Source organism: Tripterygium wilfordii, chromosome 2 (genome assembly GCF_013401445.1).
Source record: "Tripterygium wilfordii isolate XIE 37 chromosome 2, ASM1340144v1, whole genome shotgun sequence".
In the NCBI taxonomy this organism is placed as follows: Eukaryota; Viridiplantae; Streptophyta; class Magnoliopsida; order Celastrales; family Celastraceae; genus Tripterygium; species Tripterygium wilfordii.
The window spans coordinates 8,696,970-8,716,978 of record NC_052233.1 but is presented as its reverse complement, the minus strand read 5'-3'; the positions used below and the strand labels follow the sequence as shown (position 1 = coordinate 8,716,978).

At 37.6% G+C, this 20,009-nt stretch overlaps 3 protein-coding genes and 1 pseudogene across 5 annotated transcripts; 1 reads left to right on the top strand and 3 right to left on the bottom strand.

Annotated features, from left to right (window-relative positions):
• Window positions 1–850: 850 nt before the first annotated feature.
• Window positions 851–5,394, bottom strand: LOC119983321 (annotated as a pseudogene).
• A 2,362-nt stretch (window positions 5,395–7,756) lies between these two features.
• Window positions 7,757–11,144, top strand: LOC120004786 (Holliday junction resolvase MOC1, chloroplastic). The gene is made up of 6 exons (XM_038854087.1): window positions 7,757–8,216; window positions 8,275–8,380; window positions 8,960–9,012; window positions 9,315–9,446; window positions 10,521–10,593; window positions 10,687–11,144. Exons 1-6 carry the CDS (start codon window positions 7,875–7,877, stop codon window positions 10,749–10,751), a joined length of 771 nt encoding a protein of 256 aa, XP_038710015.1. The 5' UTR covers window positions 7,757–7,874; the 3' UTR covers window positions 10,752–11,144.
• A 201-nt stretch (window positions 11,145–11,345) lies between these two features.
• Window positions 11,346–14,370, bottom strand: LOC120004794 (protein N-lysine methyltransferase METTL21A). Its single transcript, XM_038854098.1, has 8 exons — window positions 14,232–14,370; window positions 14,083–14,150; window positions 13,460–13,579; window positions 13,220–13,293; window positions 13,084–13,126; window positions 12,908–13,009; window positions 12,539–12,647; window positions 11,346–11,843 (listed from the first exon to the last, which is right to left on the bottom strand). The coding sequence occupies exons 1-8, from the start codon at window positions 14,297–14,299 to the stop codon at window positions 11,723–11,725; spliced, it is 705 nt and encodes a 234-aa protein (XP_038710026.1). The 5' UTR covers window positions 14,300–14,370; the 3' UTR covers window positions 11,346–11,722.
• A 988-nt stretch (window positions 14,371–15,358) lies between these two features.
• LOC120008516 (F-box protein At2g32560-like) lies at window positions 15,359–20,009 on the bottom strand. Of its 3 annotated transcripts, none has more exons than XM_038858880.1 (6): window positions 18,534–20,009; window positions 18,366–18,445; window positions 18,099–18,277; window positions 17,783–17,857; window positions 16,645–16,853; window positions 15,359–15,684 (listed from the first exon to the last, which is right to left on the bottom strand). In XM_038858880.1, the coding sequence occupies exons 1-5, from the start codon at window positions 19,194–19,196 to the stop codon at window positions 16,666–16,668; spliced, it is 1,185 nt and encodes a 394-aa protein (XP_038714808.1). In that variant the 5' UTR covers window positions 19,197–20,009; the 3' UTR covers window positions 15,359–15,684; window positions 16,645–16,665. The 3 variants fall into 3 exon arrangements, with proteins under 3 accessions (XP_038714808.1, XP_038714801.1, XP_038714792.1); XM_038858873.1 differs by lacking the exon at window positions 15,359–15,684 and adding an exon at window positions 15,694–15,919; XM_038858864.1 differs by lacking the exon at window positions 15,359–15,684 and having other exon boundaries at window positions 16,182–16,853; window positions 18,534–20,007.

Below are 20,009 nucleotides of genomic sequence, written 5' to 3'. Positions count from 1 at the left end.
ACAGACTCACCCTTGAATGACCAAATGAGAAAGGAATTACTTTTTCATGAATCATGATGAATGACACCCACACTCCTCAAAAGCTAAGGAGCTGAAAACTCAAGAATATTTTGAGGGCTAAAATTCCTTTTGACTGATTTGCTTGTAAGATCAGACACTATCCTCATGAGTACATTAGGCATCATTATTCATTAGGGTTGAGAATATATAGGTCGGCAAACAATTAGGATGTCTTAGATCTCCTAATTCTGTGCTTTCTATCTTTTCTTTTCTTTTTTCTGGTCAAAGTCATGCTGGTCTATCATCATTGGGAACCAGTAAATCCATAGATACCCTGTTTTGTATTGTCCCAATTTTTCTTGTTAGAGTGAAACCCTATTCCTTTTCTTTAGAATTCCTTAGATTTTGATTCAAAGTGAGGCAGTTTTAGATACCAATCCTCATTCAACACCTTATAGTGCAAAACCATGCCATCCCCTATCAACTTTGTTGCACCCTCTTAACAACAGCAACTGTCTCAATAGGGTATCAAAAAACTCTATATATCCCTAACAATTTCTTCCATAACCGGTCATAACAATATTACGTTATCTAATTACATTGAATTTCGTTATTACATTGTCTAATTACATGTTATGGTTGATTATGACTGAATTTATTATGGATACATAACGTTGTTGATATGGTATAGACAAAAAATACAATGTCTTCATGCTGGATTTGACAGCTTAATGCCAACTAAAAGTTCAAGTACATTCAACTTTTTATTCATTTTCTTCTTCTTATAAAGGAACCAAATGATTGCAATGCGAATGATACACATAACTACTAATTCACTGCAAGGCACTGCTGCTTCTGCTCCAATTGCAGAACTTTACATACCCTGCTTTGGACCAAAATGGCAATGGCTATGGTTTCTTTTCTACAGTTTATGTACATACGTATGCCAGTGGATTGGAGCAGAATTTTACATACCCTGCTTTAGACCAAAATGGCAATGGCTACGGTTTCTTTTCTACAGTTTATGTATATACCTATGCCAGTGATTTACAGTATAAAGACACCAGCCAACTGACCGACTACATAAATAATCTAGTAGCTTTTACGCATCAGCTGTAGCTCAGCATAAGTTCATATCTGAAGAGGCATCTGATGTAATTCGACTCAAGGCAACTGCGGTCTTTGATCCAGATGGACGACCTAAATGCTTGCTGATGAAATCCCCAGCTAACAAGAGTTTGGCCAGATCCACATTTGTTCTCACACCAAGCCCATGCAGCATGTACACCACGTCCTCAGTGGCAACATTCCCTGACGCCCCCTTAGCGTAGGGGCATCCTCCTAAACCAGCAATAGAGGAATCCAGAGTGCTAATCCCCATCTGTTAAATATATACAGAGAAACATTGAAATATGTATCTATTTGTGTGTGTGTGTGCTTATGTATATACATACATATGCCATCTTTTTCCTACTTTTAAGGCATTGGATGAGAATAAAAAGTCCAGGTTCCTCAGCAATAACCTAAACTGGACATGTAATTAGCAGAAGGGTGGACCTCGGATGATAACTGTGTCGCTTGATTTTCTTCCTTAAAAGATGCCTAACCCAAGGTAACAGATTGATGAATGGTATGATGGCTTACCTGGAGGGATATCAAAATGTTGGGAAGAGATTGCCCGTAAGTGTCATGAAAGTGGACAGCAAGCTTCTCCACAGGAACAACATCCATTACAGCTTCAAGCATGGGAACAACGGTACCTGTTTCAAAGAAAAGTTTGAACACGGTGATCCATATATTTTTCATTTTCTGCTCATTCAACGTTTAAATTTCTTTTCAGCCCTACCCTATAATATATGTTTCAACACTGGTGCATACAAGAAACATGAAGAGAAAGCATGCCACCAATCTAAGAATGTAACTAGTAAATAAACAGAAAATTATAAGAAAACAGGCGAAAAAAATAACGAGACACAGAAACTCGTGGGAAGAACAAAGTACTGAAAATTCAATTAGCTTTCTGCCAACGATTTGAAGCGGAAGTGACCTCTATCTTAAACCAGAAAGTAAACATCAATTATCACATCTGAGCGTGAACCAACAATAATAACTGAAAACAATGTGAATCTGAAACATTACCAGGTGTACCAACCCCAATTGTATCAGCAAGAGAAATCTCAAAGCATCCCATGTCATACAGATCTTTTGCCACATATGCCACTTTGGCAGGTGGAATTGGTCCTTCCACTGGACGTCCAACAACACATGATACATACCTATCAAAGTAGAATACCAATTCATTTACTGTAGAAAACTAGCCAGATGTTAATTTAAAAGTTTTTATTAAACGAATACGTTGAAACGCTGTGCTACCAAATAATAGCCTTGTCTAAATTTGATAACTACCATTATTCAACAACTGAGAAATCGAATCAACACAACAGAACTTAGAACCAAACTAGTTAGGATCGGTCACGCATGCAAACAAGATTCTTCAAAATCAAAATGACAACTGCAGCACTCATCAAATTCAATGCAACTCCTTAATGATCAAAACTTCAACCTATGCTTCTGAATTATTCTGATAACGCATAAAAACTTGATAAATTAAAATATCAATGATCAGGAAACTAAAACATAAGAAAACCAAAAACTGGCTGGCCAACAATACTATGCATCCAAAATAAATTTTTGACACGATGAATTGGAGAAGTCATTCACAGCAGAGGCATTTATTTTACTGTGCCTGCTGTACACCATATTGGGGAGCGCATGAATTTTTAGACAAGAAAATTCTGTGAAGCAATTCAATAAGAATTGTAAGAAAACTAAAAATATGATGAAAGATAACAGTGGAAAGGGAAGAGATGTTGAAATTCACTAACGAAAATCTGATCATCACATGCACATGAAAGTATTGCCTACTTTTAAAAGGATGATTAGTCCTGATAGCTGGACAAGGGATAGAAGAAGAATGTGCACACATTTGGTAAGCTATCTAATACTAACTTTCCAGATTTCAGACTTCCTGACAAAACTATTAAAAATTCAATCATATATATAAACGGATAGCTTGACTATGCAAGGCTCAGGACTTGAATAGGTGAGAGACAACAATGATAGACAAGGAGATGTCTTCCCTTTCTGTGAAAAGTAAATACAGCATCTTTTTTCACGAGGAATGCTCCACAAACCAGAATTGCTAAGGCTCTTACTAGATCTCTTGTACAAAAATATTTCTGGCATTAGAAGATTCAACGAATACATAACTTGGTGAGATTTTAGCCAAAATCCAACTCATTTAATTATCACTCAGGGAACACGGTGGCAAATTAGGAATTTGGGTGATGACCAACAACCTTAAGGGTAAAACTGTAAAAGAAAGTTCATAAAATATTTCCTAAATATGAAACTTCCCCTAATATTAAAACATGACAGAAAAAATGCTCAAAACCGCCATTGCTTTGACCGAGTTTCTGAGACCAGAGAACAATATATTAAACCATTTCCATAGAGAGAGAGAGAGCATACCCTCGAACAGGAATTGAGAGCTCTTTAGCAGCACGAGTAACAGCACGGTAATGAGCAAGACTCTCCTCAATACTGCAATTAATGTTTGATTTTGAAAATGATTCAGAAGCCGACGCAAAAACTGCTACTTCCTTCGCACCAGCAGCAATAGCTGCTTCAAATCCCTAGAAAAGTATGCAGCAAATAAGAAAATTTTCATTCAAAAATCTGATGTTTTTCTATAGCTATATATTAAGTAGATATACCCACTTTCAGGTTAGGCGTTAGGACAGGCAATCTAGCCCCTTCCACACCACGAACTGCATCCATCACATCTTTTGCATCTGCTAACTGTAAGTTGTGAAGAAGGAAAACAATTAACTTAAGCAGAGTGAAGTAGGTGATATTGAATTTTACGTTAGAATTAAGTTCATCAAATGCAAATTCGAATAAATAAAAACCAATCAAATGAGTGAGAGAAGTCAAATAATAACAACAGCAACAATCATTATAATGAGGATATCTATAGGAAACTACAGAATCATGATCTACTGTAGCCTATCACAAGAACACCTCCCTAACAAGAAAACATCAACAATGAAGGCAAGTGATAGCATGCCAATGATCACATGTCCCAGGAACATAATATAGATCTCTCTCAAGGAATTCAATGGGAGATTCTGTGAACTTCTATCCCCAAAAATGTAACTTATAAATAGTTGGCACAATAACATAAACTAGAAGTAAGAGTGCCAACTACAACAGTACCAACTGACCTGAGGAACCCATTTAGGTGAAACAAAACTTGTGGCCTCAACAACAGGCAATCCGGAAGCTACCAGTCAATGAATCAATTCAATTTTCACAGATGTGGGTATAATGCTTCTCTCATTTTGTAATCCATCCCTTGGACCAACTTCCACTATCTTCACAAACTTTGGTATACCTTTGAAAAACTGCTTCATCGAATGGTGGGGGTGGGGATGGGGGAAGGAGGAGAAATGGTGTTAGCTAGATGAAGCAACTCAATATAAAATTACAGTTCAAATGCAGTTAGTTAATCACCTTGTTTGTTATATCCCCAATGTGGTTGTCACCGAAATTGGAACTACGTAATTGACCTGCAAAATACCATGAATCACAAGCACTTCCATAGACCATATGGTTCCTCGCTAATCTTAAAGTCCTTTGACTGGATTTGAGGGAGTCACCTAACACATCTCCTGAATTTCTTCTCCATGGATATGCCCCTTTTGAATACTCCTCATAATCTTCGCTGAAAATAAAGAAGGTTCCAGGTTGCTTATATAGCAGAAAAGAATTGATAAAAAGTCTTAAATTCACAACAGTACTCATGCGTAGGTGATATTTGACAGGCTGGAGACAGTAAATGATTCATAGTTCTATCCTGAAAGGGTATTGGCAAAATTAGGGAACCCATTTACCATGATGCAGTTCAACAAGTTGAAATTAATACAGTGCCAATGGGGGAGGTGCGGCGGAATCTCAGTTCCAGAGACACACATGCTAAAAAATTGGAAAGCAGAAATTCGAAAAAGGAATGTGAAATGAGTTAAGGATCAGAAAACTGTCTATGATAAGAATTTTTTAATTTCAATTACCAGCAATTGTTGGACGAGCTGCAGGTTCTTCCTTCAATCCAGCAGTTTCCCATTCCCATATCATCATGTCTCGGACGACAAGCGCCAGATGAGAACCTTTGGATCCGAGTCACAGTACTCATGCTTGGCAACTTATCAAGACCAAGTGGTTCCTCCAGACTCGACATGGCTGAAGAGACTTGAAAAATGGAACTGGATTTGGCACACAACACAAGTAAATATCTGCTTCTAATATTTAGACAACCTTAGCAACATAACATATAGAACAGTCCCATATTAATAGATCACTCGTGTCAAGAATTCAAGCTGATCGCACTACAAATGAGTTGTAAAACACAATCTCGAATATCGATCAAAAGCACTACAAGCTAGCATAAACTTCAGCATTTATCAACTTGTGTAAGAATTCTCAGTTGGTCGGAACTGTATATTTCAGACATATCAAATTAGTCAAAGTACAGATAATCACATTGTCAAGCTCCCATGGGTAGAACACTTAGAAATTCACATGGTGTTCGCAAATTTATGAATACTTCCTTAGAAAGCATAAAAATATATTGTCTTTGCTCCGGATACTAGCAATGGGTAGTAGACAAAAATATGTTAAAAACCTTGTTACTCTCATAAAATCCTTTCAATTGGAGCCTGTGTTCGATCGTAAGAACCGGACAAACATCAGTAGATGGTGCAATTGTTCACAATGTCAAAGAAGCAAGAATAGATAAAATAAACGAAAATTACAATTCATGTCAACAAAATATAATACAATATCATATTAGAGAGATTGCCTCACTTCACAAAGTACAATTCTAAAGCTTCCATGGGAATAAATTCAATTTAACAAGAAGCAAGCAATTCAAGAACTCAGTCAACAACAACAACAGTAACCAATGTAGCTTGAAACGAGCAATCATCAAGTTGCCGCCAAAATTCGAAGCATTCAAACAAGAAGACACAAACTATCCTGTCCATTACCAAGAAGTTGGGGCAAAAGAAAAGGAGGTGAAGAAGAAAAACACACATTTAAATTGAAATTTTCCTCCGTACTTCCACTTAAATATTCAAGTGTTGAACATGCCTAATGCACTCACTCAACCGTTTCCTTTGTCACTCCACTTTCCCGGCAGCCAAGCAGAACATCACAGGCAAAACATAAAACTATAAAACGTGAGAGAGGGAAACAGACCTGAATTCCAGAGACTAGGGTTTCCGAAATTGAAATTGGAACCCTAGAAGGCGGAGTTTGAATTAGTTTGGTGAAAGTTACCGTTTCGCTTATTTTATAATTTATTTTGTTTTCCTTGTTGTTCTGGGAATCGGCGAGAGGAGAAAAGTAGGAAGACGAAGGATAGGTGGTTGGTCGTTTTCTGTTGGAAGTTAGGTCTTCTTCTCCCGCTATTTATTTGATATTTACTATTTATTTGTATTTTTTAAACCATATTCAATGCAATAAATCCTGTACAGTTGCTAGTTTATGGCTATTTTATTGACACGTGGTTCTATTAATGGCCTCTGGTCAGTGGTCGGTCATTTGATTTTTAAGCAATTGAAGTAGTAATTATTGATCTCTCTTTTCTATATTTCTTTTCCATTAAAAAAATTTGGGAAGAAATAAAATAAAATCCTTCAATCGGTGCCTCAAATGTGCATTCTCGGTCGGTCCTTAATCCTTCAATCTCGGCGTAAGTGAGCCGTTGGTTGAAAGACAATCACATTACGTATAAGAAATTATCCACCTATTAGATCGTGGGTTGGAATCATACCCCTCCTCAAATCCATGTTTCAAAAAAAAATCCTTCAATCTCGGCCATAAGATTTGTGATTTGGTCCAACTTCGATCTTCTTCGCCATCTCAACTTTCAATCAATATTTGTAATTTTCTTTAGATTTTGCAAGCGATGTCGATTGGGTATGGGAACTGGGTTTGTAACTTCCTTCAGATTTTTCAAGCATGTTGACTCTCTAATGCCGAAAAAAAATTTGCCCAAAAATTCCACGTAGACTATTTTTATGTGAGAAAAGCGATTTGTTTGACTTTTTGATGTCAAATCAACATTTTGACTAACCGAAACATAAAAAAAAGCTTACCATGTAACAACTCACAAAGTCCAGTGACCAACTATTTACGTTTGAAATGTAAAAGACTGAGTTGTAACAGTCCCTATCTATCAGTAACCAAAAATGTCCTTACCCTGAGCTCAACCTGTCTGTTTGTGACTTTGTGTATGGATATTGAATATTATGGGCTACCACAACAACAATCGGTGGCCCAAAAACAATGTTGTTTTGTGGCATATAAGCATTAAGATTGGAATCTGCACCCACTATCCGTCGGGTGTGTACTGAATAAACCCACACAAACTATGTATGCGCTATGCCGGGCAAGTTCATGAAACTCCTGAATTATGATTTATGAACATGAATTATGTTGCACATTGGATGGTTCTAGACTGGGCTTTTTTTGGGAGATTGTAGTAGGCCCAACTGAGTTTGAACAACAGAAAGGCATAGAAGTCCACAGATCTCTATAGGCCAGTCCATGAACATGATGTATTGAAATGGGCTGAGGAGGTCCATTACTCCATTGTAGGCCTTGGCCCACAATCGTGAAGCAAATCTTGAACATCAGCGCGGCAGAATACTGTAAATTTGCAGACCTCCAGAAACCCCTTCCGCTCACTCGCTCAGGCAATTCTTCCAAGCGGAAATTTGAATGAAACTTCGAAGTATAAAATCCTTTGTATGGAAGCCCTGCAAATGAAGCCACAATTCTTGTTGCACTGCCAAAGTAGCTCAATGATGTCCATTTTCTCCAAAATCTCCATGTCCAACCTAAGGCCCTTTTGTACTAGTACCAGTCTCACTCCAAGAAAGGCTATCAAGGTCGCCGACGTACAAAAGCTCAAGGAAAGCTGGTTGGCCTCTCTCACTTGCACTCCTCTCAGTCCTATCGAAAACCCCATCTCGGGTTCTGGACTGGACCCTCCACGACCCAGTACCAAATGGGTCATTGGTGTCGACCCGGATATCTACGGTGCCTTGGCGGTCTTGCAATATGAAGGCGACTCCGCTTGCTCTGCTCAGGTAAAGTTGCTTCTTTTTAATTTCTGTTCAGAATTAGTTTTTGATTTTTGGGTTTCAGGTGTTTGATTCGCCTCGCTTGAAATTAGTGGTTGGCGGAAGAGTTAGAAATCGTTTGGATGCGAATTCCGTTGTTCAGTTGCTTCGTAGCCTTGAAGCACCAGCTGGTATTTGACCTTGAACTAGTTCACTTCATTTTCTCAGGCTCATGTTGAATTCTTATATTCACTAGAAGAGGCAGTGTTCAATTGCTCATAGTATCACAACCTAATTGATATGATAATGCATTATATGAGAGGTGGATTGGCCAGGGAAAGAACAACACCTTAAGTTGGTGGTCTGCACTACTGTCGGGCCCTAATGCAGTTATTGTTTGGTGACATTCATTTTGACAATCATTGTTTTTCAATGCCAACCTATGATGTATGTAGGGTTACAAATCCTGTGTTGTGTATTATATTTCTTTCTTTTTCTTTTTCTTTTTCTTTTTTAAATTTGATCCCATTTTTTCTTTGATATTTCATGAAGGAAGATTCTTATGTGTTCTGTTTATGTTATTATGATATTATTAGCCCTAGACTGCACTGTATTTTTCTAGTGACCACTGCGTTGTCTTTGTTAGTTTATTTTTGCTTCAATCTGTGTATAAAGATGATTTCACATACAGCAATTTCATGTGTGTTTGTAGTTATTTCAATACTTTGCGGTTGAAAATTCTTGCAAAAATTGAAGTTTACTTGCTTCAGGAACTACTGCGTATTTAGAGCAATCAAATCCATATCCAAAGGATGGGAAACAGGTCTGTCTAGGCTTCTTGAAATAGTTTTCTTTGGATTGTATCACTCTCTGATTATTCTTTACTTTAAACTGCTTTAATCATGTTGAAGTTGTTGCGTACCTTAAGAATGGTTTTATCAATCCTAACAAAATTGCTTTAGTTTACCGAATTCCCTGAAAAGTTCCATCATTCATCTTGTGAAATGGTTAGGATGGCTGCCCTTACATATTTGAGATTAAGACTTTAGCTTCTAACATGTATATCTACTCAAATAAGAAAGTCAATGATACTTGCTGAGAATTTTGTCATATTCTTCAATGAAGGGATGGTGGAGTGGTGGATTTGGTTATGGATTATGGATAGGGATTCTAGTGGCATCAGGGTTCTCTGTAGTTCCAGTGCCATCTTTAACATGGAAGAATGAATTTGAACTCACTGGACCCAGCTCTACAAAGGTTGGTTCATCTATTAGTTATTTCACAGTATGCTAATACTCTAAACCTTTAGGAAATTGAATTATAGATCACATCTGCAAATTGAATCATGCATGAAGCATTCAAACATCTTGTGTAGCATTATAAATTGTTTTTCTTTTGGAGGGTTGGGGTAATGCTCTTGTGAAGTTTGGCTGGTATTCTGGTAATGCAATAATGTCGACTGTAGTTTTGAATTTTTAGTATCACTTAAAACAAAGTGGCTTGCCGTCATAAACAAAAGGGAAGACTTGGGGATTTTAACATCACCTTCACTTTGTTGGTCATTTGAATTTATGCAAGATGTTCGATAACCCTATGATATTTCTCTTTTTTTTGTATCACTTCCCCACACTCACTTACGTCTCATGAGATGGATAAGATAAAGGAAAATTGAACTTTCTGTATATCTCATTCTTATCATTAATATCAAGCACTTTTCCACTTGCTTGATATCTAATCTGTTATCATGTATTCAACTTCTCCTGGAGTAATGTTACTAAGATTTTACACACACCTTAGCTGCATCATCGTTAAAGTCAATAAAATGCTCAGTTCTTCAAAATTATTTTTATGCGTTGGGGGTAGGAAGGCCCTATAGTCATTGGGTTTTGGCTATTAAGCTAGTAAATTAAAGGTAAACAACTTCCATTCATAAAACTGTCAAAATGAGGGAGGGTTGGGAAATGGCGAGACGTACACAGCCTCCCCCCCCCCCCCCCCCTCTCCCCCAACAAAAAAAAAACATAGGGAGGATGTGACCTTTAAGTTGCGGTGAAGCAACCTTACCAATAGGTCGCAGGTTTGCTCTATCAGCAAATCACAATTGAGCTAGATGTCTAAGCTGGTGCACAAGTGAACAATAAGTTTCACTCTAGTTTTTCCATTAAAAAAATGTCACTGTAGATAATCCTTTCAATGATGCATGAAGAGTTGCATACTTCGTTTCATTGCTTTAAATAGTTAGGACTGCAGCGATCTGCTTTGAGATCTAGTTGCCATAAATCCAAATTCAATAAGTTTCCTTACTTTATCATGGTGGTTGGATTTTGACAGGATGACAGTCGCAGGATTGCATCCGAATTATTTCCGTCATTGAGCTCCTCCCTGAAAAGGAAAAAAGATCATGGTACTATTTCTTTCTTATAACTGTAAGATGATATTCTGCGCCATGGATAAATTGTTTCATAAACCATGTGAAATATATTACATAACATTGCAGGAAGGGCTGAGGCCCTACTCATCGCTGCATACGGAAAAGGCCTGAAGATGAAGTCGGAATCGTGATTTGTTTTACAGGAACTGGTTCCTTCATGAGAAAAGAGGTCTCTTAGAGCCACTTTCCATATTTGACTATGCTGCTGGCTGCTAGTGCTAGCCATCAGAGTAATATGTGACAAGTTTCAGCCTTCAGGCCAAGAAGAGACAGCTGAGGAAGGAAACAGACTTCACTCATTGGAAGTGCCAAACGTCTCTGGGATTAACGCAACTAGAATGACCAATTCTTGGTCTTTAATTGCAATTGTGAGATTCAATCATTCAAGGCGCCATTGTATACATACTTTTCTGAGATAACATCTATCTGGAAAAAATTATTCTGCCATTTGATTGCAGTGCTGGTGTACCTGGATGTGTCAATTTATCCAAAATGTCTATCGATCCAATGTCGTCATGAATGTATGTACTCCTGTTTCAATCCTGATAAGGTTGAAGCTTCTAAGGGACAGAAATTTCATCTCAGAATTAACATGATGGAAAACTACGTTTGATATATCATTTTGCTTCAATCCTTACTTGGCCTTTGTACAGCCAACCCACAATGTAAAGATAAAACTGCAAAACATAATACACAAGCAGCAAATACAGCCCCTATCAATAGTCTTCCGAGAAAGAATCTGGAGGTTCTTTCTAAAAATTGCGATTTCCAAATGTACCCAAACCATGCTAAAAAATTTAACTTCGTCCAAATTCTGTATATTCAGGAAAGATTCACAGGAGCTATGTAATTGACATTCTCTACCCAAAGGAAGTCTTCAGGAAAGTTCTCAAAGAAACCCCATTACAAGCTTAAAGAAGATAATGCGATGCAAAACTTGATCCTTGGTCTAACAGCAGCAAAAACCGTTGATTTAGCACCTGTTGCCTCTGGTTCAAGAACAGCTTCTATCCCCATGTGTTGGATTTTTGGTGTCCCCTACTGCACAAGGTTCCATTGCGCTTAACCACAAAAGTTTTGAACCAAAGCATATCTGATGCTTCTATTTAAGAGTCACTTCAAAAATGAATCCTTCAAGATTTCCGACAATTGATCGAGTCCCAGTCACTTCATTTATCAGCAGACCATGTTGAACAGCTTCATTGACGACAATTGAATCCATCCTGCGCACAGGCAATAAGCATTTTAAAACATTTAAAATGATGCATGCACATTATGAACTTAATGGAGGTATAAAGAAATGCTACTTTGACAAAAATAATCGTTCAAATAAGAAAACTACTGTGGTGTTTGAATGGGAGGAATGAGCCATTCCACTAAAGCCTCAAGAGTCAAGAGTCATTACCAAGTAGTCTAGAATGTTACTTATTTGTGTTGTATTCCTTCGCTCATTAGAATTACAATACATGTTTGGAGTCAAGATAGGTTGGGTGTCCAAGTCACATAACAGGCACTTCACATATCTGAGTAGGAGTTCCTAGACTATACGAGTATAGCCAATATATGTTTTCGTCCATACAGCAATATTCATTACAAGAAAAATCCTGCAAGCTTGAACTATGTTCCGAGGGCAACATTCCAGCAGGGATTAATATTTATCATGTCCTAGATATCTATCATTGGTATCCGAACACCGCTATGAACTGGAAAAACTCGAGAGGATTTGCTTCTTTCATTGTATGAATAAAGCAATCCGTTGAATTATTGAAAGACCTAAGGATTTCTTTAATGTCATCAATTCATCATATAAACAAAGAAATTCCATAAGTGCTGTTACACACTGTTAAAAAGAGAATAAGTTAGGAAGACACCAAGAAGGCATGAACCACAAAGATGCCAACAAGCACTAGTTACCTACCTCTTAGCTCGGGACACATAGGCAAGTATAAATTTGCATTGTGTTCCACGAATACGAAGGAGTTGTTCCACCGTATCAAAAAGCAAAGGGACGCTAGATTGCTGAAAGCTTACATGATGTCAAGGAATAACATAATGTACAATGCCTGACAGAAAATACTAAGTTCACATCTCCGACTCAGGTATATGATAAAACATTTTTTGCAATAAATTATTTTGGTAAATTTTAAGGAATTTTTGCCACAATATGTATTTAAGATTTGCGTGGAGCTCATATAATTTGACTGCTCTATTTTTTAAGTATTTCTTGAAATTCTAATAGAAAGAGCAAAAAATAAGGATATAAATGTCTCGCAAAAAATAAGGATATAAATGTCGGCACCAAGTATCAGATCAAATCCTCCAGAATATCTTTGAAGAATTTCGTTTACTTGATCAGAATTCCCCCATTCTAGTTTCTCAGCAGCCAATTCTGCAGAAAATGACAAAAGTAATACATCAGCTAGTCCAAACAGTTATATTCCCAGTTAATGATGTTTTTCTCACCAGCATGACAATCTGCATGGAGCTCAATATTTTTCTTTAGAATCTGATGAGAATTATAAACTGTCAAAATGCTAGACCCATAGAGAGATATAAACTACCGTATTTTCTAAAATGAAATCAAATATTGCGACCTTGCCTTGAGCACTTCGTTATTATGGTCAGTCATAAGAACCTCTCGGCAAAATTTGCTGCAGAGTATCCCAGTAACACCTGCGTACATGCATTGAATACTATCATAGAGTGTGATAGTGAGGCAAAGATGCAACTTCCAGAGGATAAAGTGTGGAAAAGAAAAAAAACATTATCACTATTTTGAGATCAGTACTCCTAAAGCAGAGAAAAGAAGAGAGTCAAGGTCGCTTGGATAATCACTCACCAACACCAGATCCTAACTCAATAGCAGAAAATCCTTGGAGCATCTCAGAATTTTTTGAAAGATAATCATTCAAAATCATAGCACCAGGCCACACCAATTGTCCTGTCAAATCAAAATCAGCTGTACCACAAACAGTTAGGATAGAACTTGAAGTAGTAAAAAGAAAAGAAAAGACCTTTATAAAAGAAAAATAAAATGAAAAAATCAACAAACTACAGCATCAATGTAGTTTTTCATTTCTTCTTTGTTTGATAAGCATAAATAAATTAAACATGCCAATTCGGTGAATCCCATGATCTTCTCATAATTGTAAAATTACATAACAAACTGTAAGTCATTCAATGTAGCAACTTTGAAGGTCAAGAATCCTTTGAAAGCTTATTTTTCTGTATCTGGTATTCTAACATCCCATGACCCATCACTTGGTCTAGCTTATCCCATAAATTAAAATAAGAACATAAAAATTTTGAAGTAAATTATCATTCGCATGGTTTAAGCGGCTTTGATCAAGAAAAATTAACAAGTTCTTTGCCCAACCAGGCCCAACTTAGGTCGCACATATACAGATATGGGTTTTGCTTAAATTGACAGTTGATATTGATATGACAGTGAAATCAACTCACTTGAAGCGGAATGGAGGCAGAGTAGCTCAAGAACATGAGACCCGAACTTAAATGTGGTCAGCTGATAACTGCACTCAACGAACGGTCATATCAAACAAGACAAAAAAAAATCAAAAGATAATACAGAGAAAGAAAGAAGAGAGATTTACTTGTCATTTACAAAGAACGATGCGTCCAAGCAAACTATGTCGTCGTCTTCTTCTCCTTCTCTACTCATTTTTCTTGTGTAAGCGTTTTCGTTCTCTATTGCTGCTGCTCCGTCTCCTTTGATGCCGTCACAAGGAGAGGTTCGTGGGCTTGGGTTTTCAAAAATATTGGGCTGACATTGGGCTTGTTATCTCTTATATGAATAACGAACATTAAGCCCAAAAACTGTTATTGGGCGGTCTTATTAGAGCTTGGGCTCAAGTGAGCCCAACTAAGCCTAGGAAACTTTTCCAAGTGTCCTGTTTAGTGTTTGCCAAAAGATGTGGAACTTAATCCACCAAACATATTTCTACCACCTTTAGTTGACAGATGTGATCAAACTTGGGTAGTATTTGGTGTCTTGAATTATATATTAACTGTGATTTTTGTCGATTAATTTCAAACCATTGAGACCCTTTACGCCATTGATTGATTGAGACCTCTGGTTTCATTCTGCCAATGTAGCGTCCTCTCCTTGTCTAAGACAAAAATATACTACATCGGTAAGATCAATGAGGGGTATATATTTGTAAAGCCCACCTTTAACATCAAGTAGGCATTTTTTCTAGCTTGGTGAGTTGGGTTTAGTCCACTTATTGGGTTTAGGAATAACAAACCTGTGAGGTAACGGACAGTATAATTTGTTGTTTGGGGTGACCGGCCTCATCATACCCAGCCATAAAGCTGTGATCTGATTCTGATATGTAGTGATAGACACAATATTATTCAAAACTTAAGGAATTGAGTCGATTGACTATGGCCACAACATGTGAAGATTACAAGGAAAAGTATCTTTGATGAGCAGGGCATACCATGAAAATCAAAAACACTAGTAGTAATAATCTAGTGAAAAATATTACTCAAAAAAGACAAAAGCTGGCACAAAAACATACATCCCCTATGGCCTATACATATACTATTCTTGAATGGATCCCTTATGACTCATTGTCAAAATATAAACTAGTCTTTTTCTTCATGAATCATAAGTTGACTCTTTGTGATTCACATGATAGAACAGTGAACATCAATCAAGAAGTTGTTAGCTTTGAAGATAAAATTGGGATTAAGCTGAAGGACACCCAGTAACGTATATATAATAAGCAACCTTGATTTCCTTCATTTCAGGACCAGTTTAGTACTCTACAATCAAATCCCATTAATTTCAAGCTAAATATATACTACCACTCAACTCTGCTTAATTTTCATACCCAGAAAAGTTTCTTACAATATGGAGTCACTTCCTGACATGGGTTTTGCTGATGAGTTGTTCTGTGAAGGGAAAGTCTTGCCTCCTCTAAAACTCCCTCCCCGTCTTCGCTACCCAAACGACACCGTTTCATCGAACCCAACATCTCCCATGTCCTCCTTCACTTCAATAATCAAATTTTGGAGCTTGTGGAATGGTGATTTTGATCCCTTCATGGTAGCAATGGAGAATGTCAAGGAAGAAAAGAGAGGGAAAATGGTGAAAAAGAGTTATGAACGGGCCCAGTCCATGTCACCAACGTTGCCCACTACCCCTGAACAGCCCAATGGGCCTGTTTTTGAGCTAAAACTGGCTGAGCCCAAAGGAGTGGTGTATGCAAGACAAGCCAGACGGCTCCTCGCAAAGGTGGAAGCAGAAGAGAGGCCCACCGTTGAAGGTGGTAAACTAAGCAGGAAGAAGAAAATCATGAAATTAACAAAAAGGAGTTTATCAATGGCAGAAACAAGTGATGAAAAGAAAAATGCAGCTGCAAAGTCAATGAAATCCAAACCCAGTAAGCAATTTAGCTTTGAGTCAATGGGATTGGAATTGGAGTATAATCAGGCCAAAAGGGTATCAGATAATGTGACCAGGATGGCAATTGTACAGTGGAGGCCCAAGGTTTTCTTGTGCATGGGCTTTGCACCAAAGTATGAAAACTAAAATATGGCATATTCAGCAGTGATATTCTTCATTTTTACTAGTGCTAAATAGTTCAATTCATATGAAAATAGTGCCTAAATGTTCTTCTGATCTAATATCATATACACCAATGTATGCAGGAAGCAACAATTAATCTAAACTTTACAAGCTTTCAGCCTAAACAATGGTGACCATACAACAGTCAGAAGTATGAAAGCCTTGCACATTGCCAAAACATCAGCTGCTAAAACTTCTGTCTTGGGGTATAAGTATAACTAGTATATATATGGTACATCAAAATTGTACCAATGGAGACAATTCACATAGAAGGTGCACATATACAGTGTTGATGAGGATTAAAGCACTGTCTTCGCCGTTTACTTGCTCTCGTGCGCTACCCCAGTATAAATGGCAATTTTGTGCTCATATAAGTGGAGGAAATGTAAAGGATCCTTCACAGTAAAAAATGTAGTAAGCTTTTGTAGTACCTGATGACAAAACCAGAAAGCCTATTCCAATACTTCTACTGGCCAAAGTCGCCTCCACATGGAAATCTCTTCATTACTTTTAAGCTTTCGGATTCCACCATAGAACCCATCTACTTCGTTCCCTTCTTCCCTATGGTCTTTCCTGCTGATTGTTGTACGCCTCCATCGTGAGCCAGGGGTGTAATGATTGAACTCCAATGCCACTCTGTCTGTTTAACACTAATCTGATGAGCACCCAATCACCCAAATTCCGTATCCAGTAAAACATATTAAAGAACAGCAAAAATTACAGCATCCATCTTCTGATTGTTCAGATAAAATGAGTTCATAAAAACGTAGAAATCTCATAAAACTGCAGGCAGAATCAGTTTCCGGCTCTAAAAGCAATTTTAGGGCCAAATGATTGAAAACAAGTTTCAACTTTCAACAGAAGGTTTAGTCCTAAAATCAAATGAGCATGATTCTATATCTAGTAAAGTTTCACCTTATGTTCACAAGTGGGATGTATAAAAGAAGATGGGCTACTAATACTATGCATTAATTTATTTCCATCTTTGTCAAGTCATGAGTAGCAAAGACACTAGGAATCGCTTTTTCGCGATAAATCTGGTTCATAATGGTGGTGCCTTTTACACAAAAACAATTGAGCTCCATAAGTTTTGCAAAGAAAAAGAAAGTACCAACAAATCAATATAAAATTGGGTGATCCACAACAATACTAAGCAATCAATCATCACAATCTAAAAAGAGTCTAAATTAGGAAACAAACAAAGAACAAAGGAGACAATTGCGTCTTTCAGTGTGGTTGGCCATCAGTATTCCACTTAGACATAGGTTATGATAATGTTGGTAGAAACTATGACTTACTGACAATAATTTGTATTGGGGACCAATTTGCAATGGCAAAACTAGTGGTCCATGACAATGAAAAATAGGATTCAAAGAATGGATACCTATCCAAACAAAAGAACTTTCATCACCAAGAAAGCTAACTTTACATTCCTCTCATCAAAGAAAATATGTTCTACAATCCATTATCACTTTATCCTTCTCTTTAGTTTCTTTTCCTTCAGTTTCTAGGCAATCAAATGGAATACCATGTGCCCAAGTGCAAAGAAAAAGAATGAAATAAACTCACCATTGTTATGACAGCGGCAGTGAGTTTTGTTTCCATCACACGACTCAAGGTGTCCGACAACACCATACCACCATCCTGCAATACCATACATCATTATAGAAATGAATTTTACTTAAATTGACAGAAAATACATATCCAACAGTCACATATTTGTATATTGAGAAACAGTGTGCTTATTAAGGCATGTTTTCACCACCATTTGTGAAATAACCTCAGAAACAGAATAAATAACAAAATAAATAAAGAAAATGGGAAATTGAACAAAACAGAACATATTTCAGGGTTATAGCATGACTAAGGGTGTTGAAGAACAAACCATATGGGAATTCTTTGTTTCTTCTCCACTGAATCTCAATGTGATCTCCAGGGCGTAATTCATTCAAACAATCAGATATGTGAAGAGCATGAGGGGATGTGTCAACAGGAGGTGCTCTTAACCTCTCCCAAGGCACATTAGTCTCAATAGCAATTGCTCTCCTACCATGTGATGGATACCTGAGACACACCAAAACACTTTGATCTTCATTTCCAAACAACACCAATTACATTAGTATTGGCCAGAAGAGCAGCCTTGGCAATCTACCTGGCTTGGAATGTATCGGTCCGGGGATCATAGCTTAGCTCAGCATCATAGCAAGACATCATAAACCCAACATGCCCATTCTGCACCACAAAACTTGTCATCAAATCTAGATAACAAAAACACACACCAAAAACAATTCCAAGAGACTCAATCAAACATAAGGTATACCTCACGATTGTAGACCTGAGCAGGGAACCAAAACTTGCCAGTCTCAAGAGCTAAATACCAAGACATGAGTGAATCAACATGAAAAGAACACCTCTCCTTGCTATTATTAGTACCGTCAACAACGCTTGATCTTGCCCACAGAAAAGGCCAAACTATTGAGAGAAGCCTCATTAGCCCTCTCTGTCTACCTTGCCTGAGATTGGCCCAATTTCTGGAGGCTAGGTACCATTGCCACTCTCTATGTGCAGCTGGACCTATTAGTCTACCCCATTTTTGCTTCATATGTTTTTCCCACAAGTGATTGCTAACACATCTTTCCCTCAAAGAGCTACAAACACCAGCCATACTACAAAGCCCTGATGGTGGTAGCCTCTCAAGAATGCATTCCAAGGTCAGTTCAGGCAAATCCAGCACAGACATACCTGAAGCCACATTAATAGCTTCGACTTGTGGACTGAAACCCATCTTTTTTGTTGAGGGAATTCCAGTAATATAGAGTCTGCAAAGAGTGTTCTTTACGAAGTTGGAGAAGATTGAAACTTGTTTCGAGAAACAAAGAGAGAGCAACCTCATCTCAGATGCCCATGGTGGGAGTGACTTGAGAGGGAGGGACTTGAAGAGAAAAATGAAGGAGAAACAAGTGATTAACAAGTAAAGTAGCATCACTAATTAAAAATGAAAGAATAAAAAAATGGAATTTTTCAATGGGCCAAATTCAAGCTGGGCATAAAATGACCAAATGGAGGAACCCAATTGCTGGAAAAGAGCAATGGCAAAGAAAAAAACAGAGAGGCAAAGATAATAAAGCAGAGTGGGTCTATTCAACAAAAATGAACACGACCTACAGATATATGCGTTTTTCTGTATTGGTTCAACCGTTCAAGAGAAGCCCACCAACCGACAAGTGGGTCTCTTCCTCCTACTACTCCTCCTGGTCAAAGTCTTTTGACTCAGAAGAACAATGTGGGTTATCTGTTGCACGCACGAACTACAGATGAAAAAAATGCAGACTTTGGTAGGGAAAAGCCGCCCAAGCAATCTAGAATTCAAAAGAACAAACTTTTTCTCCATTTTTGGGGTTAATCTCTAATCAAAATAAGCAAAAAAACAGAACATATTATACAGCTGCCCTTCAAAAGTGAGAAAGAAAGATCAAAAACACGATAAACCCTTGAGGGAAATCCAATCAGGTGGTGGGGTATCTCAAGATCTCAAGTCTATATAGAAAGACCCGTATGAGAAATTCTTTAATCTGTGTTTAAAAACAAGATCAATGAAGTGGAGGGAATACAGATCTGGGTAGTTGGGATTGAAGCTACAGAGAAGTAGGCCCAAACCCAACAACCTCGAGATCTGTATAATCTCCAAGAAAAATCCAAAAACGCACGAGAGAGAAACGAACAACAAGAACAACCCAGTAGAAGACGATGATTATAGAGAGGTTTTGAGGATGAAAGTGAGGTTGGGGGGTCCTCT

Coding starts and splice junctions, on each gene's coding strand:
- LOC120008516 (XM_038858880.1), bottom strand. CDS start 19,196: ATGCTACTTTACTTGTTAATCACTTGTTTCTCCTTCATTTTTCTCTTC. Junction 18,278..18,365: donor ACCGATACATTCCAAGCCAG/GTAGATTGCCAA, acceptor GGTGTGTCTCAG/GTATCCATCACATGGTAGGA. Junction 17,858..18,098: donor AAACAAAGAATTCCCATATG/GTTTGTTCTTCA, acceptor ATGGTATTGCAG/GATGGTGGTATGGTGTTGTC.
- LOC120004794 (XM_038854098.1), bottom strand. CDS start 14,299: ATGAGTAGAGAAGGAGAAGAAGACGACGACATAGTTTGCTTGGACGCA. Junction 13,580..14,082: donor CTGCCTCCATTCCGCTTCAA/GTGAGTTGATTT, acceptor TTTGTGGTACAG/CTGATTTTGATTTGACAGGA. Junction 13,294..13,459: donor TGAGTTAGGATCTGGTGTTG/GTGAGTGATTAT, acceptor GCATGTACGCAG/GTGTTACTGGGATACTCTGC.
- LOC120004786 (XM_038854087.1), top strand. CDS start 7,875: ATGGAAGCCCTGCAAATGAAGCCACAATTCTTGTTGCACTGCCAAAGT. Junction 8,217..8,274: donor ACTCCGCTTGCTCTGCTCAG/GTAAAGTTGCTT, acceptor TTTGGGTTTCAG/GTGTTTGATTCGCCTCGCTT. Junction 8,381..8,959: donor TAGCCTTGAAGCACCAGCTG/GTATTTGACCTT, acceptor TACTTGCTTCAG/GAACTACTGCGTATTTAGAG.